This window comes from Oryctolagus cuniculus, chromosome 11 (genome assembly GCF_051225735.1).
Source record: "Oryctolagus cuniculus isolate XC-2025 breed Fujian yellow rabbit chromosome 11, ASM5122573v1, whole genome shotgun sequence".
In the NCBI taxonomy this organism is placed as follows: Eukaryota; Metazoa; Chordata; class Mammalia; order Lagomorpha; family Leporidae; genus Oryctolagus; species Oryctolagus cuniculus.
In genome coordinates this window covers 969,504-986,689 of record NC_142877.1, presented here as the reverse complement: position 1 = coordinate 986,689, position 17,186 = coordinate 969,504, and the positions used below count along the sequence as shown (strand labels likewise).

The 17,186-nt window shown below is 69.8% G+C and overlaps 1 protein-coding gene across 2 annotated transcripts; it reads right to left on the bottom strand.

Moving 5' to 3' along the window:
* Positions 1–561: 561 nt before the first annotated feature.
* Positions 562–7,982, bottom strand: GATA5 (GATA binding protein 5). Of its 2 annotated transcripts, XM_070051353.2 has the most exons (7): positions 7,854–7,982; positions 6,934–7,474; positions 5,704–5,879; positions 2,310–2,435; positions 1,832–1,922; positions 1,507–1,631; positions 562–1,290 (listed from the first exon to the last, which is right to left on the bottom strand). In XM_070051353.2, the coding sequence occupies exons 2-7, from the start codon at positions 7,451–7,453 to the stop codon at positions 1,135–1,137; spliced, it is 1,194 nt and encodes a 397-aa protein (XP_069907454.2). In that variant the 5' UTR covers positions 7,454–7,474; positions 7,854–7,982; the 3' UTR covers positions 562–1,134. The 2 variants fall into 2 exon arrangements, with proteins under 2 accessions (XP_069907454.2, XP_069907455.2); XM_070051354.2 differs by lacking the exon at positions 2,310–2,435.
* Between the last annotated feature and the right edge of the window lie 9,204 nt (positions 7,983–17,186).

Sequence of the window (17,186 nt, the reverse complement as noted above, 5' to 3'; positions counted from 1 at the left end):
ACCCACGGGTGCTGGTGGGGAGAGGCTGGGGGACCCACGGGTGCTGGTGGGGAGAGGCTGGGGGACCCACGGGTGCTGGTGGGGAGAGGCTGGGGGACCCACAGGTGCTGGTGGTGGGGAGAGGCCGGGGGACCCACGGGTGCTGGTGGTGGGGAGAGGCCGGGGGACCCACGGGTGCTGGTGGGGAGAGGCTGGGGGACCCACAGGGGGCAGTCTGGGGGTGAGGCTGGGGGCCCCTGGGTGGCAGTGGCAGGGGTGAGGCACGAGGCTGGGAGACCCTCCCTCCCATGGGCCTGGCTGCAGGAGCCTCTTCTGGGACTGGGGCCAGGTTTGACCGTGAGAGCTTCCGGTGGGGCTCACTGGTGCCGTGCCGGCCACCGTTTCAGCCGGCGTGGATCAAACTGGGAGTTAGAGCTGTGACCCGGATGACTTCACATTCAAAACACACGTGGGAGGTGTGGCCCTGTCACCCCCAGCCCCCATCGTGCCTCAGCGGGGGTCAGATGGGGACCCCGACCGGTTCCTCTCCCCATCAGAAAAGGTCAGGACACCCAGCTTCAGCCAGAACAGGGCCCTTTACTGCCCCCTTGGGAAAACCACCCGAATAAATACACAGGTCCGCAGGGACCCCAGCGAGCGGCCCCCCGGGGTGGGACCTGCACCTATGTCCCTGGCAGCCCCGTGCTCAGGGGAGGGCGAGGTCCCCGCACCTCAGCAACATCCATCCATGGGGGGCCCTGCAAGACCCCCAAGGCCTCAGGAGGCCCCATGGGCACGGCGCCGCTAGCTCCCCGCGGCCGGCCTGGTCTCTGTCTCACCTGCAGGCCCGCGTCCTAGCAAGAGCAGAACGTGCGGACGCTGGGTGCTGGCGGCAGGACTGAAGTCGGCAGTGGACGCCTGGGCCACAGCCCGCACCACTGGGGAGTCCTTTGCTGTCCGGGGGAGGCGCCTGGGCCCTCCCCCACCAGCCTTCTCGCTCGAGGCGCTGCCCCCTGCAGACGAGGCCCCCCAGCGCCGCGCGGACGCTGCAGGCTCCAGGAGCCCCGTCGCCAGGTGCTCTGTGCTGTGCTCTCGGGAAGCAGGCACGGGGTGGGTCCCAGGCTGCTCTGTTCCGACGCTGGGTTGCCCAGGGACCTAGGCCAAGGCCAGCGCACACCAGGCCTCCTGGCGCAGGGCCCCTCCGAGGCCAGCCTGGGGGCCCAGGGCCGAGGAGGGGAAGGCAAAGTCCTCGGGCTCAAACTTGAACTCCAGGTGGCCGGAGGCCAGGGGGTCGTCCATCGGGCTGGGGACCTGCAGGGGGACAGGAAGTGCGTGAGGCGCGGCACAGCACTGGGTGCCCTAGGGGGGTGGCTGGCCCGCGGGGACAGGTTGGGCACCCCTCGGGCAGGGCCTGTGGCTGCGTGTGGCACAGAGGCAGTGCCGGGAAAGCGCCCGTGTCCAGGGCCGACCTTCTGCCCAGTGGGGCTCCAGGGAGAAGCCCACGGGGGCCGGGGTGGGTACCCTCACCTGTGAGGCGACGCTGGGCCCGGGACCCACTGGGGACGCCAGGCCGGGCTCAGGTTTCAAGGCAGCGGCTGAGGTCTCCGTGTCGGCGGCAGAGGGTGGGGAGGCGGTGGCATCCGTGGTGGGTCCTGGGGGGGCACAGGTGTTCACAGAAGGCACCAGACTCCCCCGGCTGCCCTGGCCCAGAGACGTGGGGACCCCCTGGTCACCCCCTGGCCGTTCCCGACCAGAGCCATCTCAGGGCAGAGAGGGGGACGGTGTACACCGGTGTGCACTGGCCTGGGGTCCTGGGGCGCAGGGATCCCCCGCCCCGGGCTCTGCCCCGCACCTGAGGAGCCCTTGGCCTTGGCCACCAGGTTCTTGGGCTTGCGTTTCCGTGTCTGGATGCTCTCCTTCTTCATGGCCAGTGGCCGCGGCACCTGGTGGGGTGGCAAGGCTGCGTGGGTGGTGCCTGCCCCGCTCACCCTGGGGCCCCTTGCACAAGCCCCCACCCCCTTCTCAGCCCCGCAGAGCCGGTTCCTTCTCAGCCCCGCAGAGCCGGCTCCTCCCGGGGCTGACCACACCCTCCCGTCCCATGCGGGGTAGACACTGGGGCTGCACGGACGGCCCAGACCCAGGCTGAGCGGCCGTGGGCGAGTCGCAGCGCGCCGGCAGCCTCGGGGAGCTGCACACGGGTGCCCGGGGCGGTGCCGTGCTCAGCGCCGAGCAACAGGCTCAGCCTGGGGGCCGCACGCCGCCCCGCCCGGTCTCCCCAGCCCTTGGTGTGGGGGTGGGGACAGGCACGAGGCCCGGCCATGCCCACTCACCCCGTGCAGCTTCATGTAGAGGCCGCAGGCGTTGCACACGGGCTCCCCCTCCGTGTTCCGCCGCCACAGCGTGGTGTGCGTGGTGTGGCAGTTGGCGCAGCAGAGGCCGCCTCGGCGGGACGAGGACTGCGGGCACCAAGGAGGCCGCTGTGAGCGCCAGGCTGGGGGCGGCAGCTGGCTGGGCTCTCGCGGGCTCCGGCTGGGGCTGGGGGGCAGGCTCAGCGCTGAACGGTAGGCAAGTCGGGGGCAGGGGCAGAGCTGGGGTCCTCAGCCCCTTGGAGGGTGGACCCACCACCCTCAAGCCCTGGGATGGCCTCCTCATGCCATGGGCCTCAGTTTCCCCACAGTGAGATGGGGCAGCCACAGGCCCAGCCCAGGGAAGCCGGTGGGTGTCACTCAGCCCCCAGCTCTGATCCGGACCCTGTATCTCTGGGGGGCAACAGGCCCAGGGCCAACGCTGGCCCCTCCACCTCCTGGCTCCCACGTCGGAGCACACGCCCCGCTCAACAGCTGTCCATGGCTCCCCAGTGCCCACTGCATGTCAGACCAGGGTCCTGGGTCCTCCCCGAGCTGCGGCAGCCCAGCCCTGCTCTCAGCCCAGTTCACACCTCGGTGTCGGGACGGACTCTGCCCAGCCCCCGAGGCCCACAACCCCTTCTTTCTGAATCTCACAGCTCAGCCCCCCTGGCTGCACCACACGTCCAGTCCCCTGGCCCTAGATCCGGCTCTGGGGGGCGCTGCTGTGTCCCTCCCTCCCCTCCCCACCCTGCCCAGCGCCCAGGTACCCTCGGCAGGACCACAGGGGGCACCCTGCAGGTCTCCAACACTTCCTGTCTGTGGCAGACAGGCCCACGCGGTCAGCAGCACCCCGGTGCAGGGACAGAGGCCCCTGAGGACAAGGACCCTGCACGCAGAGCTGCGACCCTGGCCCCGCCTCTCCAGCCCAGGACAGAGCCGTAGACCGACGACGGGAAGGTGGCCAAACTGAGGGGCAGAGAGAACCCGTCGGAGTCCGGGGAGCAGGCAGGAGCGGCCTCAGCTTCCCCACGGGGGAGGCCCTCAGGGACCCTTGCCAAAGCACTGCCCTGCTGCCGGCTCCTGCCCCGGGGGGAGCCCAGGGCACAGGCCCACCCCTGGGAGGGCCTGCGAGCAGGGGAGGGGGCTGTCTGAAGCCCCAGAAACGACCACCGTCCCAAACCTCAGGACATGAAGCGCTGGCTGCCGGCCCCGAGAATCCCAGGGACGCCTGGGGGCCTGAGTGCCCAGCTCAGCTGGGGAGCCCTGGGGAGACCGACTGTCCCCTTCCCCGAGCCGATGGCCCTCAGCCACAGCTGTCAGCCCGACTCTGCCCATGGTGGACAGGCGGGAGCTGGCACCAGCCTGGGCCCCAGCGGATCAGGGAGGGCAGAGAGCAGCTGTGTCTCCTGCCTTCTCTCCACCCCTGGTGCCAGGAGCTCCGGACACACCCTGGGCCCTGCTCGATGTGGCAGAGGGTGTGCCCCGGGGTGTGTGTGTCCCACACTCAGATGGAAACCCTGGCTACGTAAAGGCCGCAGGAGAGGCAGCGTCCCCTCTGCGCCTGCGTCTCCCAGGGCAGGTGCCAGAGCCAGCCTCAGGCCAGAGGTCGGCTCTGACCTTGGCTGTGGACTCCAGGCCCCGGCCTGGGCACTGACGTTCAGGGGGTGGGCTGAGAGGGGCTTGGAGAGCCCCTGGCCATATCTACATGTGCAGGCCAGGGGAAGGGGTCTGCGGTGGGGAGGGGCCAGGGAGGAGGCCTCAGGCCAAGGTGCAGCTGCAATACAGCTGCTTGTCACTGTCCTGGCTTCCCAGAGATCATGGGGGGGGGGTGCTCAGGAGAGGGTCTCCCTGGGGGCTGTCCTGGGGCATCAGTGTTGGCCAAGGCACGGCTGCAGGGCTGCGGAGCGCGTCTGGGGGCCGCCGGCCTGCCCCTCACAGCCAGGACCCTTCAGACCCTCTGAGCCCAGAGTCTCGGGGCTTCCCGTGACGTCTTCGGCAGGGAGCTCCCCGCATGCCAGGGTGGGAGCCCCAGGGCGAGCATGAGGAGACCCCAGACCCTTCCCGGGGAGAGCTGGGGGGCAGGGGTCCCCTGAGGGCCCCGCTTGGCAAACCCCTTCCAGGCTTGGTCTATGCTCAGATCTGCACGGCTCAGGAGACAGGGGCAGGCAGGTGGGGATCCCCACCCAGAAGCCCCCCCAAGTTGACAACCGTGTCCCCCAGACCAGGAAAGGAGACTTTACCAGGCCAGGGGCCACTGTCCCCAGCCTGGCCAGGCCCGAGTGTTCTGTGCCAGCGGCTTCATTTGACACAGACTGGGGCGGCCCCTCGTTCACGCCCCCACTGCTCAGGTGGGAAGATCAAGGCTCAAGGACTGAGCAAGGGTCCAGGCCGCGGTGCGGCCCAAGGGCCAGGGCCGTCCTTCGGCTGCTATGAAGGCAAATGCGTGACTGCCCCTTAGGCTTAGAGGGGGCCGCACTTCAGGAATTTCCTGGAGGGTGGGGGAAAGGCAGGGAGGTCCCACGCGGTGGTCTTGGGGGTGGGGGTGGCAGATCCCGTGGAGGAAGTGGGGGGCCCTGCCCGCACACGGACGCAGGGTGGTCACAGGGAGCAGGCACTCGCTGATTCCCAGCCCTAGGCTGCCTCCCACCACCCGCACCCACAGGGACGGCCCAGGCCTGCGGTGCCAGCCACAGGTCTGTCCTGCTGGGGTGTGGGTCAGTGCTGGTCTCCACAACCTGGGCAGTGGCCGCAGGCCTCCCTAACCCGCGACGTACGCAGCGCTGCCCCTAGGCAGGCCGGCTCGGCAGGCACCCCAGGAACAGCCCGGCCCAGCCCTCGCTGAGCGTGGCGCTCGTGGTAAAACCGCCGGTAGAAGTTTTCCTGGGAGAGGCAATTTCACCTCCGCAGGCTCTGGGGGCTGCCTGTGCCGGCCGGCAGCAGCTCACCAAGGGGAACCAGTAGGGAAACCCGGCTTCGCCCACCCGCCCGCCCGCCGAGGGAGCCCGGGAGAACACTTCCGCAGATCCTCCCTGCAGACCCCAGCGGCTGACCCCAGGCCTCTGCAGACGCTGCCTGGGAGGCCAGCAAGGGCTCCAGGCGCCTTGGCCGCAGAGCTCCCTGTCCCCTGCCTGCTGACGGCCTGGCCGCGGAGGCAGCACGGGCCACCCTCACCGCTAGTGTTCTGCAGCCAGGAGTCTCGGCTCCAGCCCTGAAGCCGGAGGCCCCACGCTGGCCCGAGCCGGGCAGCCGCTGCCCTTGGCGCCCTCCCCTGCACGCGTGTCTGTGGCAGAGGAGCTGAGCTGTGCGGCCCGAGCCCACCAAGCTGGACCCGCGCACTTGGCGCACGGCTCCCTCCGCCGCCACCTCCCGCACTCACCAGGCGCTTCTGGGGCCGCACGAGCGGGCGGTTGACGCCGTTCACCTTGTGGTAGAGCCCACAGGCGTTGCACAGGTAGTGGCCGGTGCCGTCGCGGCGCCACAGAGGCGTAGACAGGGCCCCGCAGTTCACGCACTCGCGGCCCTCGCCCGGGAACTCCTCCAGGAAGTCGGATGCTGCGGGACAGGCAGCGAGTGGGCCCGGGCCCTGGGCGCTCCTCCCGGGCCTCGGTGTATTTCATTTTAAAGGAGAGTTATGCCCTCGTCAATTCGCACACAGTAAACGGGCTCGCGTGGGTGTCACCGCGGGAGACTTCACGTGTCCGCTTAGGGCGGGAGCCGGAGCCGCTGGGAAGCAGCGCCGGGGGCCCTTCCCCGGCGCCGGCGTCCCCGCTCGCGGCCGGCCCGCGGGCCTCCTCCGCAGAGGCAACGGACCCCAGCGGGGCCGGAGCGCCAGTCACGAGGGCCACGACGGCCCAACTGCCCGCTCCGCCGCGGCCTCGGCCTCGGCCCCACTGCCCGCCCTGCAGGACACCGCGGGCGCCGCGCACAAGGGCGGAGCGGGGGTCTCCGGGTCCCCTCCAGGCCGGGCCGGCGCCGGCGACGCGCGGGCGGCCGGGGCGCCGGGTGGGGGTGGGGCGGGATCAATCATCGCCCGGCGGGGTGGGGGGTTGGGGGGAGCCAGGCATGGAGCTGCCCGGGCGGCGGGGCCAGGGGTCTTAGCGGCCAGGCGCCAGGGCCACGCTTCCCGGGCCGTACTCCCGGCGGGGGCCCGTGGCTGCTCCGCAGTCGGGCGACGAGGCCTCCACGCGCCTCGGAGGCGTCCCTTGGGGGCCGCCGGGGTTGAGCGCAACCGCGGCGGAGAGTGCAGAGGCCGGGCGCAGCGACTTAGCGAGCCGGGGGCCCGGAAACCAGGGCCCCCGAAACCAGGGCCCACGGGAGCTCCGGAAGCGGGACTGGGACCCCCTGGCGTTCTGGACTTCCAAAACCCCGCGTAAGAATTCAGCTCCACGTCGGCTCGGCCCAGGGCTTGGTGTGGGGTTCGGGTGAACCAGAGGCAAACCCCGATGTCCTTCCTTACTAAACAGACCCAAAGAATCCCGGACGCGCGCCTCTCCCGCGCGCCGGCAGCCCTGACTACGCGGGGCCGGGGCAGACTTTCGCAGGGTGCGGGTTTACGCCGCGTCCGCCTCCCGCCGGGCGGGGAGCCAGCCCTGAGCTCCGTACTCACCGAATGCGGCCCTGCGGCCCGGGAGGCCGGGCGGGCGGCCCTGTAAGCCGTGCAGGACGCCGCCATCCAGGGGCCCGGCCGTCCAGGTCGGGGTTCCTTCGGGACTCACGTAGGTCGGGTAGGCGGCGGCGTAGGAGGCGCCCCCGGGCCGCGCAATTGGGGCCGGGAACTGCTCCCGAGCCAGCAGCGCGCCCTGGTAGGCGCCGCCGTCCCGGCTCCCGCCGCTGCCGGGCCCCGGGGGGCTGTGCGCGAAGGGGAAGGCGGACGCTGCGGGCGGCTGCGGGCTGCCGGAGCCGAAGGTCGACGAGTCCGCGGAGGCCGCCTGCGCCCAGCCCGGGTGCGCAGCAGACGCAGGCAGCTGCGGGCCCGGCTCACACGCCGGCAGGTAGGGCAGCATGGAGGGACCGCGCGCCGACGACACGAACATCGGGGACCCGGCGCCCGGGGCGTGCACGAAGGCGCCCGCATCGCCGTAGGCGGCCTGGCCGGCGCTCGGGGCCAGCGCCAAGCTCTGGTACATCTTCTAGGGCGCGCGCCTGACCTGCAGGGAACAAGACCGGGCGTCGAGGTCACGGCCGGCGCGCGCTCGGGCAGGTGCTGCCTCTCCGATCCCCTCCCCGGTCGGGGCTGCTCTTTTGGCAACATGCGGGGGAGGAACAGGAACGGCGCAGGGCGGGAGCGGGGGCGGCCGGGAGCAGCAGCGAGCCAGACCGGGGCAGCCTAGACGCCTAACCCACCCGCTGCCCGCCTAACCCACCCCGCTGCCCCGGGGCCGGCGACCCCCAGGAGGGCTGGCTGTGGCTGGGGGGGGGACTAGGCCCGAGGCCGCAGGGCTTTTCCCCCAGGCGCCCCGCCGCGCTGGGGGTGGGGGGTCTCCGGGCTGGAGAGGAGCGCACCGCGGCAGGACCTGTAGCACTCACCCTCGGGGCAGCTGCGGTGGCCGCTGACCGCGGGCTGGAGACTGGGAGCCGGGGGCGGGTGCGGCTCTGCAGGGAATCCCGCGCGGGCAGGCCGCCCCCTCCGCGCCGCCCCGCCCCGGCCGCGCCGCCCCTTCCCTCCCGGCGCCCGGCGCCCGCCGCTCCCTCCCCGCGGGGTCAGCGCCAGGGCTCCGGCCTTGGCGTCACGTGACCAGGCAGGCCCGGCTCTCAGGGCTCCGTGACATGGACGTTCAGCGCGGGGACCCAGGCCTGAGCCTTGACCAATGCCGGCGATGCCAGAGGGCCAGGCAGGCGTTGGAGCCCTGGAAGTGGACTGTTTGTGGGACTCAGGGGTCCCGAACCCTTAACCCCTGCTTGCCTGGGCTCCCACCCAGGTTTTCTGTCTTGTGGTTGGGTCTGTGACCTGCCCACCGCACCGACAGTGGAGCCGGGGGCCCTGTCTCCCAGACCCAGGAGGTCCTCCGAGCCAAGGGACCTGGCTCCAGTGGGACCCTTTCCGCCTGGGGGCCCTGGACCTGGACCGAGCAAAGCCCAGCGAGAGCCCCACAGTCCCTGTTTCTGAGCGAGCAGGGCCTCGCAGGCACAGGTCCCGGGGCCCTGGGGTCACTTTGGCACCACCTTCCAGGCCTCAGCCTAGCCCGGTCACACAGCCCGTGGTGGACCTTTCACAGGCGGCGGGGGGGGGGGCAGGGAGAGCTCCCTCCTGCACTGGGGGTGCAGGGGTGTGGGAGGGGATTCAGGACCTGGCACTGCACCCCCTTGCACTCCCCCTGCCGGGTCCTGATGCTTGGGTGATGCCCCCCCACAGCTTTAGGGGAGACGGGGAGGGGGAGATGAGGGGGAGGTGACAGCTTGGGGACACTGGATGGACTGGGCTTGTCAGTAGCGTCCAGAACTGTGGGTGCTCAGCTTACCAGGGCAGGGAGGGAGCAGGCCCAGGGGAGAGGGCGGATGTGGGAGAGGGCTGGGGTTGGCCCAGGCAGGGGCTGGAGCCTGGGGTGCCTCCTCCGGCAGGGCTCCGCCTTGCGGGCCGTCCCAGCGGCAGTGGGCGGGGATCTGGGGTGGTCCAAGCGCCCAGGGGGTGCGGAGCTGGCCAGGACCGGAGGGCCAGGCTAGCAGCAGGTACAGCCCCCAGGTGCACTGGCACCAAGGACCTGGGCACCCGCAGACCACGTCACCGCGCCTCTGGACTCTGCGTCAGATGTGGGAGCGATTGTGACATGGTGGGGGGGCTGGGCCACCTTCAGTCAGGCGTTTGCCGGCCCCCCGCCCCTCCTCCACTCTGCCCACCGGTCTCTTCCCTCCCCTCCCCCTCAGCACCCTGGGTTGGTGCTGCCAGGGGTCCCTCTTGCCCCCTGCCCCTCCAGACTTTGTCCGGGGGCTGGTGGGCCCAGAGAGGACCTAGAGGGTGCCCATGGCCAAGGGCCCGGCCTGCCCAGGAGCTCGGTGTGGGGACCCCGGCCCTGGCTGCTGAGAAAGCTCACAGGAAGTGGGCTGACGTCCCGGTGACCGCTGGGGACGAACAGAAGTGGGGAGACTCAAACTTACTGGTGGCCGAAACGCCCGGGGACCCCGGCTGCGGGGAGGGGAGGGGCTTGTGCGCGAGCGGGATGGGTGCTCGTCCCCGGCGGCTCACCCACCTCCCACTGCAGCCCTCGGGGTGGACCGTGTCCCCTTCCGCTCACGGGCAGAAGTGGCTCAGAGGGGGGCACCAGCTGCTCCAGGCCACACAGTGGTAGCCCCCGAATTAGGCCTGGGAGGGTGTGCCGCAGGCGTGGGTGGGGTTTCAGGGTCAGGTTGTCAACGGTGTTTCTTTCTTTTTTTCTTTTCATAGATTTGTTTTATTTGAAAGGGAGAGTTACAGAGAGGCAGAAGCAGAGAGAAGCAGAAATCTTCCATCCGCTGGTTCACTCCCCAAATGGCCAAATGGCCACAACGGCCGGAGCTGGGCCAATCCGAAGCCAGGAGCCAGGAGCTTTTTCCGGGTCTCCCGCGTGGGTGCAGGGGCCCAAGGACTTGGACATCTTCCACTGCCTTTCCAGACCATAGCAGAGAGCTGGATTGGAAGTGGAGCAGCTGGGACTCGAACCGGCATCCATGTGGGATGCCGGCGCTTCAGGCAGCCCTTTGACCCGCTAGGCCACAGCGCCACCCTGGCTGCCTGTTCTGCACCAATGGGTCTAAGCTGAGCTGTCTGCAGAAGGGAACCTATGTGGGCGGGGCGGGGGCGGGGCTAACCAGTGCCTCCCCCTCCCCCACACGCAGAGCAGAAGCTGATGCCAGGCTGCCAGGTGGGGGTGTGGTGGGTGGGGGCTCCGGTTGTGGCAGTATCTGGACCCCTTCATGGGTTTGTCTACCTGAAAATGGGGGTGGGGGCCTCAGCCCGAGCTGCGAGCCTCTGGCGCACTCCGTTCTCAGGGTCACCTCCCCCCCCCCCCCCCCCCGCCGGGCCGGGCGGGCGGCCTTGCTCCCCGAAGCTGCTCCCTCCCCCTTCTGCCTGACCCACAGAGGCGGAGCCCACACCAGCCGCCAGATCTTGTCTTTGGGCTCTCAAGGCAGTGCCAGGTTTCCCTGCCGAGTGAGGGACAGCAGTGTTCCCCCCCGGGGGGGGGGGCTTGGGGAGGGATGAGTGGGACCAGCGGCCAGCGGCTGGGGCCCCGGCCCCGAGGGGCCCTGAGAGCAGAGCAGGGTGGCTGAGTGGTGAGGGAGACCTGGCCACAGGGCAGGACACCTGCCTGAGCCGCACAGGGAAGAGCAGGTAGCCGGCGAGCCCCATGCTGGGCTGTGGAGAGCGGTGGTCTGCGCGATGGGGAGGGGCGGGCTCTGGTTTCATTTCCAGCTGTCACTTGCCAGCCCCCGCCCCCTCCTGCTGCCGCTCGGGACCTTTGACTCAGACACGTTTATCTGGAAAGAAAGCAGCCCCATTGTTCTGGGGGATAAGGGGGCGTCAGGGCTCCTGGACCAGGCTTGGGAGGGACCTCCGCCTGGGGCACAGCCCCTCCTGGGGCTCCTGCAGGGGCACGTGCCCCCTCCCCACGGCCCAGGAGCCTCCCTCCCAGCCTGGCAGGGCCCTGCTGTGCACAGGATGCCAGCCCCCCACTGGCTCAGCCTAGGGAGGGGTGCTGTGTCCTGGGACAGCCCCCAAGAGGTAGGGGCATCTGGTCACCTGCAGACCCTGTTCCATCTCTGCCCTGGGCTCCCGCTGCTTTCGCCTTTCCTGGCAGATGGGGGGTGGCTCGGGGCCGCGGGGAGAAGGCACCAGCGCCCCAGGGCCGGGAGGGAGGTCTGGGGTACCTGGGTAGGGCTGGAGGGGTCGTGCCGCTAGGGCCAGGAACGCCAGTTCAGGCCCCCTGCCCCTGCCCTGGCTCCGCCGTGCAGGCCCGTGCCTGATGCGCCTGCCATATGTCCCAGGGCCTCACTGCCACCTGGCGAGGGCCCAGGGCTCTGAGAAGATGCCACCCTCAGGGTGGACCCGGCCAGGGGAGACGTGGCTGGTTTGGTCTGGGGTGTAGGGACTCAGAAAAGCCTGGGCCTGGGGTGCCACATGGGGGTAGGGACTCACTTTGGACCAGAGAAGGCATCCTCCCATGGTGCCCTGAACCCAGCACCCCAGGGCCAGCCTCAGGCCCCCTCCCCATGGCTGGCGCCTCCCAACTGTGACCAGAGCTGGGGTGAGGGGAGTGGGCTCCGGCCGCTCTGGGCCTGGCTTCCCCTGCCCCTGGCCTGGGCGTGTGCTGAGTGGCGCATGTGCCTTGGGGATTCGGGAATCGAGTGTCCAAGCTCCTCGAAAGGTTCCAGTTACTTGTGAGGCAGGCCACTGACCCCAGGTCCTGGACGGGGCACGGAGGTGAGGGGGAGGCTGACCCCAGGTCCTGGACGGGGCACGGAGGTGAGGGGAAGACTGACCCCAGGTCCTGGACAGGGCACGGAGGTGAGGGGGAGGCTGACCCCACGTCCTGGACGGAGCACGGAGGTGAGTGAGGGGGAGGCTGACCCCACGTCCTGGACAGGGCACGGAGGTGAGGGGGGGACGCTGACCCCATGACCTGGACGGGGCACGGAGGTGAGGGGGAGGCTGACCCCGTGTCCTGGACGGGGCATGGAGGTGAGGGGGAGGCTGACCCCGTGTCCTGGACGGGGCATGGAGGTGAGGGGGGGACGCTGACCCCACGTCCTGGATGGGGCATGGAGGTGAGTGTGGGGGAGGCTGACCCCACGTCCTGGACAGGGCATGGAGGTGAGGGGGATGCTGACCCCACGTCCTGGACAGGGCATGGAGGTGAGGGGGAGGCTGACCCCACGTCCTGGACGGGGCATGGAGGTGAGGGGGGGACGCTGACCCCATGACCTGGACGGGGCACGGAGGTGAGGGGGATGCTGACCCCATGACCTGGACGGGGCACGGAGGTGAGGGGGAGGCTGACCCCACGTCCTGGACGGGGCATGGAGGTGAGGGGGGGACGCTGACCCCATGACCTGGACGGGGCATGGAGGTGAGGGAGGAGGCTGACCCCACGTCCTGGACGGGGCATGGAGGTGAGGGGGATGCTGACCCCACGTCCTGGACAGGGCATGGAGGTGAGGGGGAGGCTGACCCCACGTCCTGGACGGGGCATGGAGGTGAGGGGGAGGCTGACCCCACGTCCTGGACGGGGCATGGAGGTGAGGGGGGGACGCTGACCCCGCGTCCTGGACGGGGCACGGAGGTGAGGGGGAGGCTGACCCCAGGTTCTGGACAGGGCACGGAGGTGAGTGAGGGGTGACTGGTCTGGGGGCACGGCTGGGCAGAGGTGGAGGTGACATTTGCACCGCTCTCCCGTCCCACAGCTCACTGGTGCTGCAGACTGCTGCCCCCGACTTGGGCCCAGGACTGAGTCCCCTTTCTGTCCACGGGGCCCTTGGCAGCTCTTAGGGGCGTCCTGGCAGAGGTGGCACAGGTCCCAGCCAGCCGGCACGCCTTGCTTGGCTGCTGACACAGGGGCGTGGGGATGAAGGCAGCTCCCGGCGCCCCTGGAGTCGCGCGCAAAACTGAACCTGCTCTCGGAGTCGCTCACTGACCTCGTGTGCAGTGACAGGCAGGCCAGGCAGGGGAGGGCGGACGGGACTCAGCGGCCTCTTCTCCCGGGCGTGGGAGGGGACCTGGCCTGTGGCTGCAGCACTGGCCGGGTGGGGCTGGAGGATCATGGACGATGGACGATGTTTGCCACGTCGGCTGCGAGTGACCTCACCGTGGACTCCCTCTGGGTGCCCAGGGACAAGGCTGGGTGGCTCTGAAGTGGCTGCCCGGGGCCACTGCCTACCCTTCCTTGGAGGGGCGCTGGACTGAGACGGGCATTGCTTGTCCCCTGGGCACTCGGGGATCAGGTGGCCGCTTGTCCGCTCACCCAGGAGATGGAAGGCGCGAGACCCGCCCTGTCGCTCCCCTTCTTCATGGAGGAACGACACTAAGCCCTGCCTAGGCTTCATATCCGAGTCACGGCACCATTATGTCGCTCCCCCTCTTCGTGGAGGAACGACACAGGACCCTGCGCTGTTCTTTCGTCTGCTCGGCCCTCCCCGGGTTTGCTGCTGGTTCTTCCCGGGTTGGCTACCGACCCTTCCACCTCCGTGGAAGGGCGGTTCCCCCTGCCACTTTCCCCACTTCCGCGAGGGAGCGGCACACCGCCGGCCGGCTCTCTCGGGGGCTGCACAGGTGTTCCCTCTAGATGTTCCCCTTAGATGTTCCTGGTGCATGTCGTCTCTCTCCTCCTTTATAGTCCTCCTCCGCCAATCCCAACTCTGCTACCCACACGCCGAGTATGCTGCTCTCCTCCAATCAGGAGCAGGTCCTGCTGTTTATTGGTTGAACTGGAGGCAGCTGTGTAGAAGCTGTTTCCTCCTCTCCCAGCGCCACATTGTGGGAGAGCAGATGCATAGAATAAGTCTTAATTCCAGTAACTTAGTCTAGTCCGAGTTGCTCCCCACACCGCCTGCCCTAGCGGGCACTGAGAGCCAGAAGCTCCCGGCAGGAAGCAAGGACAGGAGGGCTCCAGGGGGCTTCGCCACGCGTCCAAGTGGCCAGGGAACCGGCCAGCTGCTCTCGCTGGGCCCCTCCCAGAGATCTCTGCCGAGGCCGTGGTGGGGGGGCTGAGCAGGAGCCCCAGTGGCCACCGCCCCTCCCTCCGCCTCGGGGAGCAGGATGCTGGAGACCTCTCGGGGCGCAGCCGCAGCGGGTGTGGGAGCCCCCAGCCCACTCCTGCTGGCCAGAGAGCATGGAGGTGAGCGCCCCGGGAAGGATGGAGAGAGGGACTCGGGAAGGGGCCACTGTGGGGCTGGGGGATGCAGCGAGTTGCTGCCCTGTTGCTGGCCCAGGAGCTCCAGCGGGGCCCGGCTGCCCAGGTGGTCTCATGGAGCAGCCCTGCCTGGCCCGGCCCCTGGGTCTCTGCAGCCCTGGGCCAGCTGCTTGTGTCCCACGTCCAGCGCCTCAGGGAACATTGACTTTCAAGAGTGGGGGCACTAGGTCTGCCCATCCTCAGAGCTGGGCCAGCGGCCGGCCTCGTGGGGCTGCGTGGGACCTGGGGGTGGGCGGCCTGTCCCGAGTGTGTCCCTGTTGCCGTGGTTGGGATACACGCTCTCCCCTATGGACCACTGAGGTCAGGCTCCTGGGCCTCGGGTCCTGCCCTCCTGGGACAGTTCTCCGGGTCCCCAGTCTGGATGGGTGGGGCGGGAAGATGGCCTCCCTGCCGCTGGCCAGGCCACTGCTGTCTTCCTGGCCATCTAGCTCGAGGAAGCCCCCTGGGCAGGGGTTGCCTTCACTCCCCCAGAGCAGCCCTAGGGCTCATGGGACTGATGTTGGCCTGAGCCCACTGGACGGTCACCTGGACTGGCTGAGCCTGTCCCCAGGGTGGGCTGACGTCGCCTGCAGGCTGGCTGGTGGGCCGGCTGGTTGGTGGGCACCCCTCCAGGCTGATCCCCAGGCTGGGCCTGCCTCCGAGTGCCTGCGGGAGGTGGCCACTCTGTCCCCCCCCCCCGTGCACAGCTGGGCCCTCGCCCAGGGGATTGTTCCATGGGAAGCCTGTGTCGCCCATCTTCTGGCGGCTGAGCCCGGGAGCCCCCTGCCCTGGCTCGGCTTCCTCCGGAGAGGAGATAAGGGGCTCTTGGTGTCTTGTGGGCCAGCACGCTGACAGCGAGGCGCCGTGGGCGGCTGCAGACCTGAGTCCCCAGACCCCTGGACCGGCAGCCCCTCCCCCTCCTCCCCTGCCCTCCGTCTCCTCTCCCCTCTGGGGCTGCAGAGGAGCCTCGGGGCCCCAGCCCGGGGTGGCTGCTGCGGCCCAGGGTGGAGGCTCCTGGAAGGTGCACGGGAAGGGCCCATTCCTGGGGCTGTGGTTACCCCTGGGGGCCACCCCCAGGTCAGAGCAGGCTGCAGCTGGGCGCGGTGGAGGAAGAATGAGCCTGTCACCCGCCCCCGCCTCCTGCGCCAGGCTGACCGTGGCACCAGAGAGTGACCTGTGTGAGGGTGGCCGGCGGGGAAGCAGGCACAGGAGTAGGCGGGAGCTCACCCAGGGGCCTGGCTGTGCAGAGAGGTGGCAGTGGAGGGGGAGGGTTCGCAGAGATTGGCAGGGCCCCCGGGGGGCCTGGGGTCCCGCTCCGTGGTTGGCACGTGGGCACGGCTGTGCACCTGGCTGGGACGCCTGCCTCCTGTCCCTGAGGTCAGCAAGCCACGCCCATTGTCCTGACGGGCTTTGAACATCGGGAAATTCCTGAGAAACCCACTCTGTCCTGACAGCCAGCCAGAGGCAGCCGTGAGGGGCGGGGCCTCGCCGCGAGGCACTGCTGTCCCCGCCCCGCCGCCGTGGCCCCTGTGGCTGGCTGACCCCTGCTCAGGAATTACTTCCCTGGGAGACGGAGCCTGCAGTGGGGCGGTCACCTCAGCAGAGGGTCCCTGGCCCGGACGCGACACCTCCTGGGCCTTGGTCCTCAGGTGGGGAGGAGCTGGCTGCTTCGTGGGCTGTTCTGAGGCTCTGGGTGCACCGACTCCTGCTGGGGCGGGTCCTGTGCGTGTGGGCGCCTGTGTCCCAGGCCGGTGTCGCCGAGCGACGTGCAGATCACACAGGCCTGTGGGAGCGGCCACAGTGGCCACGGCTCTGGGTCTGTGCATGTCTTCTGTGTCTGCCTGTGCTGCAGCCTAGTGCGGTGCCCCTTGGCGCCGGCCCCCTGGAGGATGTCCCTGGCCTGGAGGCCCGGCAACAATGGGGGACGGGGGGACCTCGACGTGTCCATCTTCCCCGACGCAGACCTCGGGGCCACCCCTCTGAGCCTTCCCAGGACGACGGCAGACGTCCAGCAGGCTTCTCAGACAGCGCTGTGGGGTCCTCACAGGGGCTCCAGGGCCCTTGGAAGGGGTCTTGGACCCTCGGGTGAGCGGCTGAGTCTGTTTTGGTGCAAACGGCAGCATCTCGGCTGTTCCCAGAGCACGCATTTTCCACCAGCCCTTTGAAGGCCACACGGGGGCACAGCAGAGGTCATCGGAGAGGCTGGGCGGCTCCTCCTGGGACCTCTGAGGACCCGCCCTGGTGTCATCCAAGGAGGTGGGCCCCAGCCTCCGTGGGGGAGCCCCAGCCTCCGTGGGGGAGCCTCTCACGGGTCTAGCGGTCCAGAGACGGCAGTGACAGGCATGCGGGGGGTGCCGTGCACCTGCCCCCACTTCTGTTCTCCTGGGGGTCTGCGCCCTCAGAGTTCCTGGCCCAGAGCTGGGGGGCAGAATGCGTGGGCCCTCCCCGCCTTCACGCTCTACCTGGCAGGGCAGGTGTTGGAGGGCGGTGCTGGGCCTCACCACCGGGTGCGCTGGGGTCCGTTCGTCCGGGTCGGGGAGCAGGCTGGCGGCTTCCCCGCTTCCTGTTTGCTCCTGTCCCCCAGGAGCCAGCCGGTTCCCTCCTCCCGGCTGATTGGTCACATGGCCGACCTGCTGGCAGCACCGGCCCCGTTGATCCAAGGAGGGAAAAGTTTTCGTGGCGATAAGCCTGTGCCGAGGTCTCCACGCTGGGCCAAGGGGAGGCTGCTGGCCCAGCCCCGCTGTGGCATTTTCCTCTGTTGGTTTTGCCGAGGGTGCACGAACGTGCCTGCTCTGGCCGGAGGCCTTCTCCCCGCCTTATCTGCCTCCCTGGTCCCCAGCCTTGCCTGTACACCTGGGGCGCCTTCCACCCCCACCCGGGCCCTGTGGAGTCAGGAGGCAGGGCCACATTCCCCTCCTGCTCCAGGCCCCTCGCTCTCGGCTGACGGGGGCCCTCTGCTCAGGCACCTGGGGCCTGGGCCCCCCCCTCCGGCCCCCACAAGCCT